This window comes from Lithobates pipiens, unplaced genomic scaffold, assembly GCF_037356315.1.
Source record: "Lithobates pipiens isolate NorthernLeopardFrog02 unplaced genomic scaffold, aLitPip1_a1.2 Scaffold_18, whole genome shotgun sequence".
Lineage (NCBI taxonomy): Eukaryota > Metazoa > Chordata > Amphibia > Anura > Ranidae > Lithobates > Lithobates pipiens.
This window is the reverse complement of record NW_027507758.1, coordinates 559,275,102-559,294,925: the sequence shown is the minus strand read 5'-3', so window position 1 is coordinate 559,294,925 and position 19,824 is coordinate 559,275,102. Positions and strand designations below refer to the sequence as shown.

The window sequence follows — 19,824 nt, the reverse complement described above, 5'->3', positions numbered from 1 at the left end:
ACACCCCTCACATTTTTGTAAATATTTTATTATTTAGTAGTAGTGAGTGTACAGCTTGTATAACAGTGTAAATTTGCTGTCCCCTCAAAATAACTCAACACACAGCCATTAATGTCTAAACCACTGACCACAAAAGTGAGTACACCCCTAAGTAAAAATGTCCAAATTTGGCCCAATTAGCCATTTTCCCTCCCTGATGCCATGACCTATTAGTGTTACAAGGTCTCAGGTGTGAATGGGGAGCAGGTGTGTTACATTTGTTGTCATCACTTTCATACTGGTCACTGTAAGTAGAACATGGCACCTCATGGCAAAGAACTCTTAGAGGATCTGAAAAAAAAATTGTTTCTCTACATAAAGATGGCCTAGTCAACCTTTTGATCGCAGTGTGCTGAAAAATGTTTTCAAAGAAATCGAGCATGCTGATTTTATAACAAAAATGTCAACTTCACACACTCAGTCGTGAAAAGGTTTTATTTATAAAGTATTGCTGTAAACTATTTTAGTAGTGAAGTTTGAATCAAGTAATTTTTTTTATTATTATTATTAAACATACATGCAGATATGTCACATTAATCCACGAAAAACATAGGAAAACACAGAAAACAAATAAATAAACCTGGTACCTCTCGGACTAAAATAACTTAACGTATACAAAATAAAACAGAGACGTAGATACATTTTACTCAGCAAGTTGTTCAACGATAATTTCAAACTTTAAACCATGGCAGCTTCCTCTATACAGCATCAAGATATATTTCTATCGCTTACTAATTTAGTCTCTTCTACATCTCACTCCTCTACTTCTACTATTTGCCCCCATCTAACTCTTCTACCTCACTCCTCTCCACTAGGTAAACGATCATATAGTTGATTACTAGGGTCTATCCAGCATGACCATATTTTACCAAACCTTTGGGGTGTACCTCTGTTTATATGTTAATTTTTCTCTTTTGAGTGTGTAATTAAGTTTCTCAACCCGTTGTTTATCGGTTGGAGGATCAGCAGATGACCATTTTTTTAAAACAACTTTACGTGCTAAATAAAGGGATCTTATCCACATAGTGTGCTTGTCTACTGGCAACGTTCCATCAGAAATGATTCCCAGTAGTGCAAGTTTTTAGGCGTTCCTGTTATTTCAGTGAAGCACAATACATTTAGGGTTACAAATATCTTTTCCCAGTCACGATGAAGCTTTGGACTTCGCCAAAGCATGTGAATAAGAGAACCATTAAATGGTGAGCATCGCGGGCATAATGAAGTTGTGTATTTTCACCAAGCATAGAGTTTTTGTGGGGTGTAATGGGCCCTATGTATAATAAAAAGCTGAGATGGCTTTTGGGAGGGTTAGCGGGATGTCCTGGGAAGTGTTTCCAGGGCACATGTCTATTCTATTCTATTCCTCTAGATCCCGTGTCTCTTCCACCTTACAAAACTATTTTCATGTTTTTCCGTGTTCTCTGATTGTAAATTTGAATAAAGATCACCTATTAATCCTCGTTTCATGCAAGAAACTGAAGTTGCCCTTGTTAAGATTTTAGAATATTTATACTGTAGTTGAATTTTCGAGGTCTGAATCTGTAAAGCATGGCGTATTTGAAGATATTGGTAGAAGTTTTTGTTTAACTAATAGTTGTCTTTTAATATATCAAAAGGAAGTAAAACATTCCCTTCATATAACTGATACAGAAATATTCCAAAAGTTTATTCAGTTCATAAAGGTAGTAGTTGTGGCATATGTTTCGTATAGCCCTTATGTTGAGTGATAGTTTGGACTGCTCCCCATAATACCCTATGAATCAAATAAAGTAAATTTTCTTTTATTGTAAAAGTGGTGAGCTGCTATTAGTTGAACTAAAGGGTGTTTTTTAAATTGTGATATCTTCTGTGCAGGGTCCTGCATATCCAGTATCTCCCAGCCATGCCAGTGTTGTAATTGTGATGTGATAAAATATAATCTTGGATTAGGTATTGCAACTCCCCCCTTATCTATCACTTTAACATGTCTGCATGCATAAATTCCTGAAATGGTAATTAATTTGGTTATAGTGTTTTTTAAAAAAGCTTCAGCTTATATCATTCAGTAGTAGTACCTGAACTTTAGTTTAGTGACTGTTGTGTTCATGTGAATGTAGTCTAAAACACGTGAGAAACGGACAGACAGTACACAGGACAATTGCTTCTAATTTCATCACTTTTCAGGAGGAATTAACCATTGTTTCAATGAGCTGTAAGGATACTAACAAATGTGTCCACATTTGTAATCTTTTAGGTCTTTGAAGGGCAAGTCCATGTTTGTGGGAGATAAGAAAAATAATTATTTATAATTGTTTTTTTTTTTTTTATGTACAATTAGCCCCCCAGAAATGTAATTTCCTGCTGGTGTGTGTTTGGCTCACTGATTTTCCCAGATGTCTACACTAAGATACAAATCAGATTTTGGGTATTCCCTGCAACAAAAATCAAATTTTTGGTGAGATACTCCCAAAGGGAAATCACATCTAAAGGGATGTGGATCTTGCCAGTTTCCTTATTAGAACCCTTCAGGTACAGCAGCAAATTTATAATTATAAAGTCACTCCCATTTACATTCACTTTGCGCATAGACACAAATGGCTATTTCTTTAAAATAACAAAAGGTGCAGAAAAAAGTGCATTTATTTTTTCCCTAGAGAGCCTGGAAAGCATTGCACCCCTGATCAGTGGATCAGGGGTGCAATGTCAGGCTTCTGTAGATGAGCCCTGCTGCTTTTTGCCTGTACATTCTTATGGGGCCGTCTGTTGAAAGCTGCAGGGTTTGTGAATGAACTGAACTGAGAGCGCTGACCAGCGCCCTTGCAGTTCATTCAAAATTACAAACCATCAGTGGTGGATGATGGTACTCGTAGTTCATTTATTCACAGGAAAACTGTGAATGAATGACATGGCCATGTGGGTGGGTCTGGAGAGAAGATCCTCGGTCTGATGTGACACTGAAAGTGGGATCAAGGGAACTGGCCGCAGAAGATGGAACATTTTACACGGTCCACCCTAAATAGGGATAGAACACATGTTCCAAAATATGAACTTGGCCTTGAAGAAAAAAAACTTCTACAGCAGAAAAGGGTTGAAGTATGAGGGGTTTCGTTTAGGAGGAGTTAAAGAGTTTGGTTTGGCGCAGTCTTTGTCAACCAGATTTTGTGGAACCGTAGCGTTCCTCTAGAGATTCCTAAGGGTTCCTTGAGCAATGAGCAACACATGGATTCAGATTCTGCTGCTCCCTATTAAACTGGCTGAAATACATCTTTGGCCAACCTGAGTCTGTAGCTGTCCCACGCTTGTATTAGGACTGATCCAGAAAACACAGGAAGGGAATCTCCTATTGGAATAAGCCTCCTTTTTATTTTTTATTTTTTTCTAGAAGTTGATAAAACACCGCTAACACTGGTATCTATCATAGAGCTGCTCTCAGTGGTAGGCTGTTGTGCCCAGAGCTGAGGTCCAGAATCACTGCATGTGAGGGATCCATATGTAAATCACAATCGTGTACATTGGAGTACGGGTGTCAACTCCTGCCTGTAGCACCCAATAATATAGCAACCTTCCTATTTCTCAGAGATCACACTACCCCCCTGACAATGCCTTCATCTATTTTTCTCGTCAGAAGGAGGGAGTCATGTTTGACAAACTGATGACATCTCAGCCTAGGTAAAGCCACTTGCATGGCGCTCATAAACTGCTTTTGAATGTTAAAAAGTAAAACTTTATTGGGAAATGAAACTTTTGCTGAATATTGCGACATAGAAGTGTATTTATACAGGCTTGTAAAGTTACTGGAAGGTGAACTTTCAGTACCATGTAACAGTTTTTCTTGCTCAGCGTGTCGGTGGAAATTTGGAGCATGCTGTCCATTGTTTCTGCTCTAGTCTGGGCAGGTGAACAGAAGCAGCAATCCATCTGCATGAATATACAATCACAGCTGTGTCTCTCCTACCCCCGTCCTATGTGCGGCCCATGCCTATTTCTGGCTGGTGAGACCTAAGACTCCAGGATCAGCAGCCAGTTCTGACACAATGGCTTTCCAGGCTGATCTATGGAAGCATCTGGAAGGTATTGGAGTCCGGGTGTGATCCTGCTTCTGGCAAGGGTTTCGCTATTAGCAATTTATGAGAAGAGAAGCCTGGCAAAGAACCGTGTGCCTTTCACGTGTATGAAGACAAAGGCCTCTTATCTGCCTCCTCACTCCTGCCTAGGGAGGTCTTCCAGTAAACAGGGTCCTCGTGTCTCCTGGAAATATCCTTCGCAGCAATAAATGTTCTTTTTGGGTGATGGTTTTAAAGGGGCTTTCCACTTATAATGGACAACCATTTCGGTCTGAGACTTGTGTACAGCAAAGGTCCATATGTTGAAATGTACTGTAACTTTTTCAGCATCAAGTGAATCAAAAGACAACACTGCTTCTCCAATAAGGCGCAATGCCTTACATTTATCCACTTGCCGGCCGCCCTATAGCAGTTTTACTGCTACAGGGCAGCTACGGATCATGTATGTATGTGTGTGTGTGTGTGTGTATATATATATATATATATATATATATATATATATATATATATATATATATATATATATATATATATATATATATATATATATATATGAAAAATAAAGATCTATATAAAAACCGCGCTATTCAGCACCAGGAGAGGCTTAAACCAAATCAAATAAAAAGCTCTGTATGAATATGACGTACCTGCATGTAAAAACACTACATAGGCTGCTGCCCCCCGGACAGAAGGAAACCCCTTAATAGGGTTCCTTTTAAAGAGTGAAAATATTAAAATATTAACGGGTTAATTGGCGCTACCTAAAAAACAGGTCTCCATTACAAAAGGGTCTTATGGAGAATAAATGAATGGAGAGGCAGGACACGGTCTTACAAAAAGCCCAGTGTTCCCTCTCAACCTACTTCTAATGACACTGTATATTGGCAAACCCAGAATCACCTAAAGAGCCAGGACACCATAAAAAGCCCCAGCTCCGCCCAAAGAAAGGTTTAAATCAAACAATAAATTTAATAAATCTGTGGGCCACCATAGAAAAAAGGTCCCAAAACATAAATTGCTAATGACGGGGATTACTAATCAAACCCATTATAAATTAATACTACAAAACAGCAGAAATATCAGGAACTAATGGTGTTAGAACAAGCCAGGATACTTCCTTAAAGAATATATATTCAAACACACATTCTCAAGTATGTTAAAAATACAGGCCAAAAAACCACATGTACCAGACTACATGTACAACCTGATGTGATTAAAGATCAAATCGCCTGAGATGCGACAAAATACATACAGTGATAGGCCTATTAGCAACAGTAATGAAGAACCCTTTATCAGTGTAAAGTGATAAAGATATATATATATTTAAAGTCCCGTACACTAGTGAACAACCTGGGGTCACATAAGTGTACCCACCAGTGTGTAATGGCAAAAAAAAAAAAATATATATATATATATACATACACCTCAAACAATATTGATATTAGATCAGTGTATAGTGGAAACCAAAAAGAAAATTATATGTGTAGGTCAAATAGCTGAAAGTGTGAACGTTTCACACCCCAGAACCCAAACGGTTAAAAATAAAATTGTGTGTGTATTAGTGCATACAAAAAATGAAAATACAGTAATACAAAACCTTTTTGCGATAAAAGCTAAAAAACATGTGCGAAGTGCAATAACACCTAAAGTGAAAATAGTGAAATAAAAATGAAAATTAAAAATTAAAAATAAAAATAAAATAAAAAATAGAATCTGAAAATAAGTTACAAAAAATATATATATAAAAAATATGCAAAATGGAAAATATATATATAAGAAAATCAGTCCCAACATTTTTTTTATATAAGTTCAATGGTATTAGTCCAAGGGATCCTAAAAAAATCCTTAACGTGACTTTTGTGCTTCCTATTCAGTCTTCACTGTGACTTCTGTGCTCCCCCACCAGGAATCCTACTCACCAGAGGTAGATACCCCTACAGGGGTTATGCGCCTTAAGAATCAATCTCCAGATATCCCGTTCTTTATTTAGTGGTAGATGCCCGAGCCTGTATCAACTTGGAATCCACAAGTCCTCATGAGAAAAAAATGGAAGCCTCCATAGTGTAATCCGTATAAAAATGGTTTATTGGCACAATAAATAAAAATATATATGAGAGGCAAAAACAGCACAGCAAAAAATCTAAAATAAAAAATAAAAATAAACAACCAAAAAAATAAAAGATGTTCACAATGGCCACAATTCTCATAAAGTGGGCTATATTGTAGAACCACAGTTAATCAGGGGGTTAGTAGGATAATCTCCCCTAAAAAGTTCCGGATTAACCCCAGAAACTACCATAGACCATATGTAGTATCATTAAGAACACAAACGGAAAAGTGGAAACAATAGTTCATGAAACCAGAACAAACCTCCCTATAGAGGTGGTAGATCACGGCTGTGTTCCCCCTGGAATAGGGCCCTTTCCGTAGTGTTCGAGAGCAAAAAGAAATCCTTCCTTCGGGGACCGTGTGATAGATACGCGGTTTGCGTTCCACCTGCGTACCAGAACACCAACGGCAACCCGGAAGTGACGTAACGGCGTGGTTCCGTCGGACGCGTTTCGTCATAGACGTCTTCAGCGGCGGTGGAGACCTGTTTTTTTTAGGTAGCGCCAATTAACCCGTTAATATTTTAATATATATATATATATATATATATATATATATATATATAATATTATCTATATAATGTGTGTGTGATCCTGCACTTCTCAAGTCTTTGGTGCAACTGTGCACCGCCTGAGGCTCTCTCCCATTCTACACAGCGGAACCTGATCGGCGGTTCCCACAGACCTGATGTTCCCCGGGACACCCGCTGAGCTTTTGGTAAACAGGTAGAATGGTGATTTGTAAACATAGCAGATCGCTGTTCTATCAGTACGGAAGGCATGGATCCTGTGTTCCTGCACAGCAGGGGCACAGATGTATGCATTCCCTTAGTAAAAGTACCTCTCACACTGTAGTAAAACACCAGCTAGACATGGTTGGCTTTTTGATCGCCCCTGATGTTAACCCCTTCCCAGTGCCATTAGTACAATGACGGTGCATATTTTTTAGCACTGAGGTGCTCACTAGTGTCACTGGACCCCCAAAAAGTCAGTGTCCAATTTATCCGCCACAATATATATATATATATATATATATATATATATATAATTTTTTTTTTTTTTTTTTATTTTTTATTTTTTTTTCTTTATGAAATTGTTGGTCTTTTTGCTTATAGCGCAAAAAAACAAAAAAAGTAGAGATGATCAAATACCAATACCCAATTTCCTTCACCATAGGAACAATCCTAGTGGTTGTTCAGCCACTTGTATACAATGCCCTACGTCCATTTGTCTTCTATTGGGATCATTGAATAGCATCTGTTTCTGGAAAAATCTGTGATTGTTGATCATTCACTTATCTGAGCGTATTTGACTCTGTGACAGAGTCCGCTAATTCTGGTAAGAGTCCATCTTACAATTGATGATAAAGCATGTTGGTGACAGTTGGATCTCACGCACATCGTCTGTCAACTAATATTTTTTTGCACCATTGTATGAACTTTATCAGTCATTTCATGCATTTCTTTTGGATTCTACTTGCACATTGGCTTCATGGATCCCTGTAGAGGGGATGGAGCCACTTGAAGACAAGAACCAGACCAGAACCAAAGAGGGAGACAATTTCTATGGGGGATTTGAAAACAACCCCCACATAGAATGGGGTAAAAAAAATATCTAAATAAGATAATAACACTAGGAGCGTGGCTTTTGAATATAGGGAAACGTGTTCTTAGGACTGGGTGGCCTATTGGCTCCAACTCTCATTTGGAGAAAGTGAGGTAGTGACACCATTCACCTGTTAAGCTGAGAACTCATGGTGGACTCTTGCAGCTGTGATTCATGGTGGTTTGGTTAATGTACATTGCCGTAGGGTGGTTGCCAGGTGGCATGGTCACTTTGCCCTGAATGGGAAAGCATCAGTGTCTCTTTAAACTGTGCTCTGGCAGTTGGAAGCAGACCAGTTCTCTGTCTTTCTCAACTTGTTTAACCTGGAAAAACCTTTTCTGGTCTCCGTGAGCTCTTACTGATAATTACTATATTACAGCTCATGTTCCAGTACAGTACATTGGTGGTCAGCGAGAAGAATACTCCTTACATATTGTGGTCATTGGGAATAATCCCTCCCTTACAGATAGGTAACTATTGACAACAATGACCTTTTTATCTATCGGAGATGCAGAAAGTGCTTTATTGCTCAAAAAACCCTTAGCCCCTTAAAGAAACCCCTAGGGTTCTACAGAACCGTGGTTAAGAGAAGCTGGCCTGGATCTTCTGTGTTTCTTCAGAAAGCAGGCCTTGTTCTGAAGATGACCCTCCAGGAATCGTTCTCTTGCTCATTTTAAAATAACAGTCCGTATGAATTTGCATTCTGTGAAACCAAATATAGAGCAGTCACAAAGGGCCTTTATGTAATCCTGTGCACGTCTCAATGCATCTTTACGCCTAACATATTCAGATTGTATGGCGGTGAACTTTTAGCCTCTATTTCATTTGGCTCTGTGTTTTTGCTTGACAGTTGTTCATACGGTTCGTTCGTCAGAATATCTGCAGACAACCAAACCTCATTTATTATGCTGGAGAAGTTGTGCAATTGTACTGTGAATGGCCTTCTGTGACGTGCAGCAGGATCACGGCTGTCTGAAGAGGTTTGAACGAACAGTAGACTGAAACACGTCAAGCTGTGTCTGCATCCTAGTGCTGATTTCTGACTTGCATACAGGGGCAGTTTTATGTGCAAGATGCTTTCTTTAAACCCTTATGATACATTCCGTAAAAAAGCCCTCCAGCCGCCCGCTGTCACCACTGACAGGGCTTCTATCATCATCTGGTCTTCTTTCCCGGGTTCATGTCCTCTGGCCGTCTGATTAGCTGTGCTACGATGACGTCACTCCCCCGCATGTGCGCAGCCATCAGACTGTGGCACGGAGCCCTGGAGTGAATGCAGTGTGACGATCTCCTAAACCATGCAGGTTTAGAAGATATTCACTGTACCTACAGATAAGCCTTATTATAGGCTTACCTGTAGGTACAAGTAAAAAAAGAAAGGGTTTACTCCCACTTTAAAGGGTTACTAAACCTAAAAACATTTTTTACTTTAATGCGTTGTTTGCGTTAAGGTAAAAAAAAAAAAATTCAATTTTTCTCTGTGCTCCCATTCCCTGTGTGAAGGAGAATAGATGGGACAAGAGATCAGCGCTGTGCATGGCTGCATCTATTCTCTTTTAATTTCCTCTTTACACATTGGAGCAAGCTGTCAATCAAATGCAGTGAAGAAGTGGGAGTTGGCCCTAAATAGACACAGGTCGGGAGCACGCATAGTACGATCTCCCCATAGCCAGCGGCTAGCTATGGTAGTCCCTCAAAAGAGGAGGAGCTGAGATTGCCGCCGAGGACCCCAGAAGAGGAGGACTGGTGCCGCTCTGAGCAATACCACTGCACAGAGCAGGTAAGTATAACATGTTTGTTAATTAAAAAAATTTTTTTTTGACTTTAATAACACTTTAAGTGACAGCACTCCTAATGACGCTAGCTATAGATTCAGTTTTTTTTTTTTTTTTGATGAGCTACTGTATTTATTATCCACACAAGCAAGGTGGAAGATGGAATCCTCTCCACTGAGCTATTGTATTCTGACATAAGGGACTTATACTCTGTCAGAATACATGGATCAGCACTGCAGCCGATTGGGCCCGAGCCCAAAGGACTCGACAATCACGGGAGGACATCCATTGACACCCTCCAGGTACTGGAAGCCTGCGCTGTAGCTGTCTTTTGGCTATAGTGTGGTCAGAAAGTGGTTAAAAATGAATTGAGTAGGGTTTTTGGTGCTCAGATGAAATGTAGTTCTGCTTTAAGGCCTGTGTTTAGCATCCCCAAACTAGAGCAGTAGTTTGCTTCAAAGACCTTTAGCAAAGCTGCTCGGAGCTTACTAAACTCTTAATAGCTTTGTAGAAGCTTTCTGTACACACTGCTTATTCTGTATTCTGAATGCCTCTAAAGAGGACAGTTTCTGTTTAATATATCATGATCATGTTTTTATATTTCACCTTTTTTTATTCTTTGTTGCATCTCAGTGCTGCTGATCTCCTGACACCTTTCTAGCCACGTCCTGTTGTCATGCATGCCTGATGAAGACAGCAGTGTCTCTGATGCCTTCCCATTCTGCTAAATGTGTTCTGAAAAGACCACTTGTGTGTCCATTGGAAGATGTGACAAAGCAGGAGCACAGTTGGGAGACGGGGACAAAGCATCACTTTTTAAAAGGAAGTGTCTGCAAAATGAGCTTCACGGCAGCATCATCTGCTGCTATTGTAATGAAAGTTGCAGATTTCAAAGCTTGCATATCACATTTGAAATTTCTTTGACTTTTTATTTAAAGCTTATGTAAGTGTTGAGTGATTGGATTTATATCTAGTTTAACTATTTTGTAATATTTTTTTTTTTTCGAATAACTGTTTTATTTGATTTAGTACTTTGCATTACACTTTATACGCATTGATTCAGAGTCATGAGGATGCAGCAGATAATCATTGCGTGACAGCTAACAGGTTACAGTTAACCACATCAAGTATAACCAGATTAAGCAATCTTGTCTGTAGACATTATTTGTAATATTTTTAGTACCAAATCTACTACGTGTGTTGTGTGTTTTTATTTATTTTTCTTTGGAGTTGTCCAGCAGCCGTCCAGTTTCTGATAAGGAATTTTTGTTCATATATATTTTCACGAAGACTGCTGTCTAAATGAATGGTTGTTTTTTTTTTTTTTTTTTTTTTTCAGATTAACAGGGCTCACATGACAGCAGAAGCCAAAAGAGCAGCCAAGATGGAGAAGAAACTAAAAATTTTACTTGGCGGCTATCAGTCGCGAGCCATGGGACTTATCAAACAGCTCAATGAGATCTGGGATCAGTACGAGCAGGCAAACTTAGAGTACAAGACATTTGAAGAGCTGAAGAGGCACGAGGATATCGCCATCCCCAGGAGGATAGAGGTAAATACAGGATTGTGTGTTCATGGCGTGATTGTAAAGGCTCGTTTAAAACAAAAACAAACAGGCAATACCTCCTCTGTGCAGCTAAATTTCCACAGAGCAGCTCACATCCTCATCTTCTCGGATCCCTCTTCTGCTCTCCTTGCCCCTCCTCCTATCAAGTGCCCCTCAGCCAGCAGCTTGTTACAGGGGGCACCCGAGACAAGTCAGAGCTCCCTGAATCCATTCAGATATGGAGCCCCACCCCCTCTCTCCTGATTGGTTGACGGGTTTTGATTTACAGCTGCTGGAGCCAATGGCACCACTGCTTAGTCTCAGCCATTCAGTAGGAGTGTCTGGGACAGCTAAAGCACTCGTGGACATTGCTGCAGAGAGAAGGACTTCAGGTAAGAAATTAGGGGTTGCTGGAGAGGCTGCTTTTTTTTTTTTTTTTTTTTTTTTTTTTTTTTTTTAATGCATAGAATGCATTAAGAGAAAAAAATAAATAAAAAAAACCTTCTGCCTTTACAACTCCTTTTACTGCTTGAATATACAAGGGGTCTTCAAAAAGTTTCCAAACTTTTTTTTTTTTATGTAATAGTTACAAAAAGTGTGGAAACTTTTTTGGAGAACCATTGTAGAAGTGAACTTCTGCATTCTATCCAAATTAACCCAAAATCCCCACTATCCTGCTCTTTTTGTTATTACTTTTTTGTAAGCTGGTTAAAAAATTTTTTAAATGTCTGTGGTATGCTTTTATTATTGCTGGCAGGCGTTTGTTTATGTGATTACAGCTGAAACTGAGCTTTTATTTAGCCCTTCAACTGAGATAAGTAAAATACAACTTTTTGCTTGGAATTTTATGTTAATGATTTCAGCAGCTACTTGTTTGCAAGCAGTATCCTGCTATTTTGTTAGACCAGAACTCTTTGTTAAAGCAGATCTCTAGGCTTATCTTCCAATGCATGTGCACACACAAACACAAAACATGACCCATTCCCCCCCCCCCCCCCCCCAAAAAAAGCCCTACCTAAATGGCTCAAATACTCGCCTAATTCATTGGTCATGCGACGCGCTAAATCCCGGGTCTTCTGGACTGCAGAGTGTAAGCTTCGTTTTTTTCAGGCGCCAACACAGCTGGCAGTGAAGTGGCCACTTCCCATTTGCAGGGTCCTCATGGGCCCTAAAAACGCCTGTGGTAGCATGGCAGGCCAGTGATGAATAACCAGTTTCCATTCCCAGAAAAGGTGCCCGCGGACAGGACGGTTAAGTTTGGTTAAAAAAAAAAAAAAAAAAAACGAAATCCCACCTCAGCACCAATTCTGACCTCAAAACAAATGAGCAGGCAAAGCAGATACCTGATAATACAATAACCTTTTAGTATAGTAATATAAAAAAAAGGGTAATATACAGCTGCTGTTTAAAACGTCAAAACGTATAAAATCTCAAAGGGTTATTAAAAAATATAAACGCATTGCAAATGCTGAGAATAAAATTACTGAAACAGCGCAAAAAAATCTGAGATTAGTCCAATCATGAAAATCCTCAATGTCCCATCCACCTTAAAATCGTAATTGGATGTATAGCGAAGTGATATACAGTTCATATGAAGAGTTGGTAAAGACTGGCAAACTCAGGGGGCTTGCACAGTCCCCCTGGTGGGCAAACTCAGAAAAAAACTGGGTAAGGAGGCACTCAATCAAAGCTTGCAGACCATTAGCTGTGTCTTATTTCCTCATCCTCATCATAGATCACCAGGTGTGCAAGGGAAAAGACTTTTCTCATGAAGTAGATATCCAATATACATCGGAGAAATCTTCCTATTTCCTCCTCAACATATTTTACCAGGAATGCGGGGGTTAACATATAAGGCAAAACAGATTCGCATATAGAGTAATACCTTTTATTCAAACAAACTTCCCCATACAAATAAAATCATTCCTTAGGTAAAAGCTGCATACATCACATAAAAAGTAATCAACATCACATGCAGAGGGTGCTCTTGCTATACTCAGCTGTTTCCAGAAGCACTTTCGTCCTGCAGGAAGTATCTCTCACTGCTGGTTAAAGCTTGGAGGGCTGTGGAGCGCACAGCGCCACCGCTGTAGTATTGTGTAAGCAGCGCTCTGACCGGTTTCCGTCACACGGACTTCAACTGAGGGCACGATTCATAGACAAATCTATATATCACCTCCACTCTGCTGTCAACCAATCAGAGAAGCCTAGCAACAGATGACCCCATCTGTCCCTGCATCTCCCATTGGCCAGAAGCTACATGGATAGTGGGGCATTTTTAAATGATATCCAGCACACATCTCCAACTAAGATGCATTAATCTACTAATCGGGCAGACCTTATCACCGCATCCGGAGTGTGTATATACTCAAAAACATATTGGAACATATGACAAAGAACGAGCACATTGTAGTAATAATATATATATTTATGTGTGGGTTTCCTCCCACACTCCACACTAGAGAAATGACACTTTTCTACAATGTAAAGTAGTGAGTGTACAGCTTGTATAACAGTGTAAATTTGCTGTCCCCTTAAAATAACTCAACACACAGCCATTAATGTCTTAAACCGCTGGCAACAAAAGTGACTACACCCTTAAATGAAAATGTTCAAACTGGGCCCAATTAGCAATTTTCCCTCCCTGGTGTCATTTGACTCGTTGGTGTTACAAGGTCTCAGGTGTGAATGGGGAACAGGTGTGTTAAATTTGGTGTTATCGCTTTCACTCTTTCATACTGGTCACTGAAAGTTCAACATGGCACCTCATGGCAAAGAACTCTCTGAGGATCTGAAAAAAAGAATTGTTGCTCTGCATAAAAATGGCCTAGGTTATAAGAAGTTTGCCAAGACCCTGAAAGTGAGCTGCAGCACAGTGGCCCAGACCATACAGCTGTTTAACGGGACATATTCCACTCGGTAACAGGCCTCGGCATGACCAACCAAAGAAGTAGAGTGCACATGCTCAGCGTAATATCCAGAGGTTGTCTTTGGGAAATAGACGTAGGAGTGCTGCCAGCATTGCTGCAGAGGTTAAAGGGATGGGGAGGGTCAGCCTGTCAGTGCTCATACGCCGCACACTGCATCAAATTGGCCTGCATGGCTGTTGTCCCAGAAGGAAGCCTCTATTGAGCATCTGTGCGGCATCCTTAAACGGAAGGTGGAGGAGCGCAAGGTCTCTAACATCCACCAGCTCTGTGATGTGGTCATGGAGGAGTGGAAGAGGACTCCGGTGGCAACCTGTTAACCCCATTGGGCATGGAGTTCACCAGAGCTTAAGGCAGTGCTGGAAAATAATGGTGGCCACACAAAATATTGACACTTTGGGCCCAATTTGGACATTTTCACTTAGGGGTGTATTCACTTTTGTTGCCAGCGGTTTAGACATTAATGGCTGTGTTGGGTTATTTTGAGGGGACCGCAAATGTACACTGTTATACAAGCTGTACACTCACTACGTTACATTGTAGCAAAGTGTCATTTCTTCAGTGTTGTCACATGAAAAGTTAATAAAATGTTTACAAAAATGTGAGGGGTATACTTTTGTGAGATACTGTATCCAACCTCCATGGAGATTTTAAAGGCAACCAAATGTTTGGTTGATGCCTGATGGTCCTCGCAATGGTCAGGCTGTTTCTCAAGCCACTATTTCTAAGTAGATTTGTAAGCTAATTTCTCATGCATATGTTCTTAAAGGGGTTGTGAAGGCAGAAGATTTTTTTTTTTTTTTTTTATCTTAATGCATTCTAAGTGAAACTGAAGTGTAAAAAATGGTTCTCGCCCAAGATTTGGTGGTACATGGGCCCCCTCCATTGTCCCTTTTGATGTGGTGAAGTTGTACTGTCAGAAAAAACATCCCCAGAGCATAATGTTCCCACCTCCATGTTTGACGGTGGGGATGGTGTTCTTGGAGTCATAGGCAGCATTCCTCCTCCTCCAAACACGGCGAGTTGAGTTGATGCCAAAGAGTTTGGTCTCCTCTGACCACAACACTTTCACCCAGTTCTCCTCTGAATCATTCAGATGTTCATAAGCTAACTTCAGATGGGTCTGTACATGGGCTTTCTTGAGCAGGGGGGCCATGCGGGTTTTCAGTCCTTCACGGCATAGTGTGTTACCCATTGTTTTCTTGGTGACACTGGCCCCAGCTGCATGAGATCATTTTACAAGATTCTCTGTGTAGTTCTGGGCTGATTCCTCACCCTTCTTATGATCATTAAAACTTCACGAGGTGAGCTCTTCCATGGAGCCCCAGACCAAGGGATGATTGTTTTTGTGTTTCTTCCATTTGCGAATAATTGCACCAACTGTTGTCACCCTCTCACCAAGCTGCTTGGCGATGGTCTTGTAGCCCATTCCAGCCTTGTGTAGATCTACAATCTTGTCCCTGACATCTTTGGACAGCTCTTTGGTCTTGGCCATTGTGGAGAGATTGGCATCTGATTGCTTCTGTGGATGGGTGTATTTTCTACAGGTAACAAGCTGAGCTTAGGAGTTTTAAGAGTGCTCCTAATCTCAATTCGTTACCTGTGTTTCTGGATATTTTTGTTCTCTCACTATTAAAATAAACCTACCATTAAAATTATAGACTGATCATTTGTTTGTCAGTGGGCAAACTTACGAAATCAGCAGGAGATCAAATACCTTTTTTCCCCCTCACTGTACTTCTGTGCTTGCCAACAAGGGTTTCGCCATCAAGTACTAAGTCATGTTTTGCTTGGGGGTCAAATATATTTTACTCACTAAACTGCAACTCAATTTAGAACATTTGTATCATGTTTTTGTTCTGGATTTTCTGTTGATATTATGTCTCTATCATTTAAAATATACCTATGATAAAAAATATAGACCCTTCATTTCTTTTGTAAATGAGCAAACTTACAAAATCTGCAGGGGATCAAATAATTTTCCCCACTGTATATACTGTGTGTATAATATATATAATTATACACACATTGAATAGGTAGGTTCTTTAGTACAGAAAGGACATAATACAGTATTTCCTTTCTGCAATGAACCAACCTTAGCAGCCTGTTAAGTCCTTTTTAGAATGTGCACATTCACAGCTTGGGGTACATTATTGGCACGGTGGGTGCTTTGGTGTCTGAAGGAATGAACTCCTGCATGGGCGTTGCTTTATTCTACACTGGCCGATCAAGATGGCCAAAGACCTGAAATCCTTGGAGAAGATGACAGCGAGAGACCTCACGGACGTCTTATCGCTGAAGTAGAGATGAGTATTTGCGGACTTCAGCTTTAATGAAACCTGCAGATTCAAAAATCATGAAAATGGCCTTTGAAATTACAGCAATTTGGTAAAGCTCATATGAAAAATTTAGATTTTTATCTATTTTATTATTGCAAGTGTTTGTTGCAGAGGTACAATTTGTGTTACTATGGTATAAATTCAGTTTAAAATAATGTTTAATCCATTTTTTTTTTTTTTTTTTTTTTTAGTTTTTAAAAGAAGATGTTCAGCGGCAAGAGGAGAGAGAAAGGGAACTTCAGCAAAGATTTGCAGAACTCCTGCTTGAGAAGGAAGGCTCTGTATCCAAATACTAGCCGCATAAGTTTTAGCCAGACATTGGCCCTTTTTTTTGCATGTACAGCTCCTGCTACCTGTGATCAGTGAAGGCCGGAACCACATCCCACTGCTACAGTGTGTGTCTGCTGTGTCCTAAAGACTGTTCTGTATCGTGTGGGGAGCCATGCTTTAATAGCCCATAAAAACATAAACCCGTTTTATTTGCCGTCAACTGATCAGACATATTTGGTTTAAAGACTGTCCCTGAAATGAATAAAGCAGAGAACATTTATTTTGTTATATAAATAAAGTGAAACAATCGGCGCTACCTGATATCCTAAAACGCAAACAAACTAAATCGGTGACCTGTATACTAAAACATACATAAATCTCAATAATATTAATGTAATGTTAATGAACAATAATAGATATGAAATAGCTGCTGTACCACCATCAGTTATTCACCACACCAAACAAATCGAAAATTGCATAAATAAATGGTGCAGCACTATTTTCATACAATCCACTCCACTGTATCATACTCAAAGAATCTGTGATTTGATAAAATTCAAAATTACAATAAAATATATAATGAAAGTCTATGTAATGTGTATTAATCCACCGCTGTGCTCCTTCACAATCTTCTCGTATAAAGCACAGGCTTATCTTTTTTACAACTCCAGCCAATCCCTCTGTGATTGATATCTCCTCTCTCCTTCTTGGATATGGTTTTCCTCTCGCAAAAGCTTTTCACATGAAATAGGCAACTGCATAGTGCTCTCTGTGTAAATCATTTATTAAAATACCTCCATAAAATTGCACTTACAAGAAGTTAAATAAAAAACAGCTTTTCTTAATATCTGGCTTGTGAGCTCACCACTCGGGCTCTCAGTGGTCATGTAATGATTCAGGGCTTGGCTCCTCCCTCCTATAAGCATGTCACCAAAAGGATGGCTTCTTCAGTAGGATCTACTACTAAAGAAGCTATACTATTGGCGTCATGCTTGTAGGAGGGAGAAGCCCAGCCCTGAATCGTTACGTGACCACTGAGAGCCTGAGTGGCGTGGTGAGCTCACGAGCCAGAAATGCTATATTTTTTTTTTTTTTTTATGTAACTTCTTGTAAGTTCAATTTTATGGGGCTATTTTAATGATTTATACAGAGAGCACTATGCAGTTGCTTTTTTATTTCATGTGGTCCACGTGAAAAGCTTTTGAGAGAGGAAACCCATATCCAAGGATAAGAGAGGCGATATCAATCCCTGGGGGATTATTGTCTAAAATTGTAAGAAAGATAAGCCTGTGATTAATAGGAGTGAGAGCACAATTCACCTGGTGGTGGAAACACTTGCTTATATGAGAAGATTGTTGAGGAGCACAGCGGTGGATTAATACACATTACAAAGACTTTGATTATATGTTTATTTTAGTTTCATTTTTTGTTTTATTAGATTCATTTAGTGTGGTGCATTGTATGAGTATTAGAGCTACACCATTTTATATATGCAATTTATTTTGTTATGTCCAGAATTACTTTTTCATCTGCTCACAAACAGATGGGCTGCAGTCAAGTGATACTTTTCATCTTGGTGTCATTCACCTAACTTCACTAGCTGAATTACTTTATTTTTATTTTTATTTTTTACTGATGTTGAAGATTCTATAATTCCATTCCAAACGTGCATGATGGCAGCGTTGGATCATCCTTTAATCTTAGAGGTTTTATTTGCCTGCTGGTTATTGATGTATAATAAATATTAATGTATAATAAAGTAAATGCGGTTTCAGTTTATATTTAAATTTTTTTTTATTATTATATATATCTGGGCTTATCAGATTCTGAAAGCACCTTTAGTTGTATAGCTACTGAGCACATTTTCTTTCTCATCCACTGAGGGGTTCAGGAATTTAAATACAATTGGAACCACAGTGGCTAAGTGGTTAGCACTTCTGCCTGGCAGCACTACCTACCTGGAGTTTGCATGTTCTCCCTGTGCCTGCGTGAGTTTCCTCCTACACTCCAAAGACATGCTGGTAGGTTCATTAGTTCCAATCTAAATTGGCCCTAGTGTTTTTTGTGTGTGTGTGTGTGTGTGTGTGTGTGTGTGTGTGTGTGTGTGTATGTATGTGTGTGTATGTGTGTGTGTGTATATATATATATATATATATATATATATATATATAATATAAAAATGTGACTTGTGGACCTTAGATTGTAAGCTCCTTGAGGGCAGAGACTGATGTGAATGTACACTATATATCTTGAAAAATTAACAGTGCTATAGAAGAACCTGTAATAATGGGCTATACTGCTGCCTACAGGGAACCGGAAACTGCCAAACAGGAAAATTGTAAACCAGCCCATATCACCGTATAAGTGTTACGGGTGACGCTGGCTAGTTTTCTTTTTATAGCATCAGGGCACCCGCCATTTATTACCCAATAAAGGTTTAACCCCCTGATCGCCCGGCGGGTGATATCAATTAGGTTTTAGGGTCTGCGTCGCCCCAGGCAGCGTCAGGTTAGTGCCAGTACCGCTAACACCCACGCGCAAAGCATACACCTCCCTTGGTGGTATAGTATCTGAACAGATTAATATCTGATCTGATAAGATCTATACTAGCATCCCCAGCAGTTTAGGGTTCCAAAAAACGCATTGTTAGTGGGGTCAGCCCAGATACCTGCGTTTTGCCCCTCCGCCCAGACCAGCCCACCCAAGTGTAGTATTGATCACTGTCAATTACAAAACACAACACACATCTGCAGCGTTTCGCACATTCAGGCCTGATCCCTGCGATTGCTACGTTTTTTTTTGGTAGCGTTTTATACAGTTGCTGACGGCCTAGGTGCCTTTTTTTTGTTTTTAACCTGTGAATCTCACTAGTTGTACCAGTAAATTTAGAGCCCAAAATGGCAAATCAAAGGTACACTAGTGAAGAGCCCTACACGTTTCTGAGCATGACAGATAGTGAAGAGGAGGTCACTCATCTGTCAGATTCAGGCTCAGAATACGATCCTGTAGCCAGCGGCTCCATGACAGATAGCTCTGGCGATGAAGGTGAGGTCCCTGTTAAGTTCAGGTGTACCCGATCCTGATCTGATGTTGTTGAGGTGCAAGAACTGCAGGCCCCTCGTATGGAGCAGAGAGTCAGTACTAGCGCCGCTATTCCGGTGAACTGGCAAGC

General features: G+C 39.8%; 1 protein-coding gene across 1 annotated transcript in view; it reads left to right on the top strand.

Moving 5' to 3' along the window:
- Positions 1-18,431, top strand: part of CDC5L (cell division cycle 5 like) — an 85,364-nt gene extending 66,933 nt beyond the window's left edge. The window contains exons 15-16 of the mRNA XM_077488956.1: positions 10,910-11,122; positions 16,574-18,431. Of these exons, the coding sequence (XP_077345082.1) occupies positions 10,910-11,122; positions 16,574-16,678 (318 nt within the window). The 3' untranslated portion in view covers positions 16,679-18,431. The remainder of the gene's footprint in view (positions 1-10,909; positions 11,123-16,573) is intronic.
- The last annotated feature ends 1,393 nt before the right edge of the window (positions 18,432-19,824 follow it).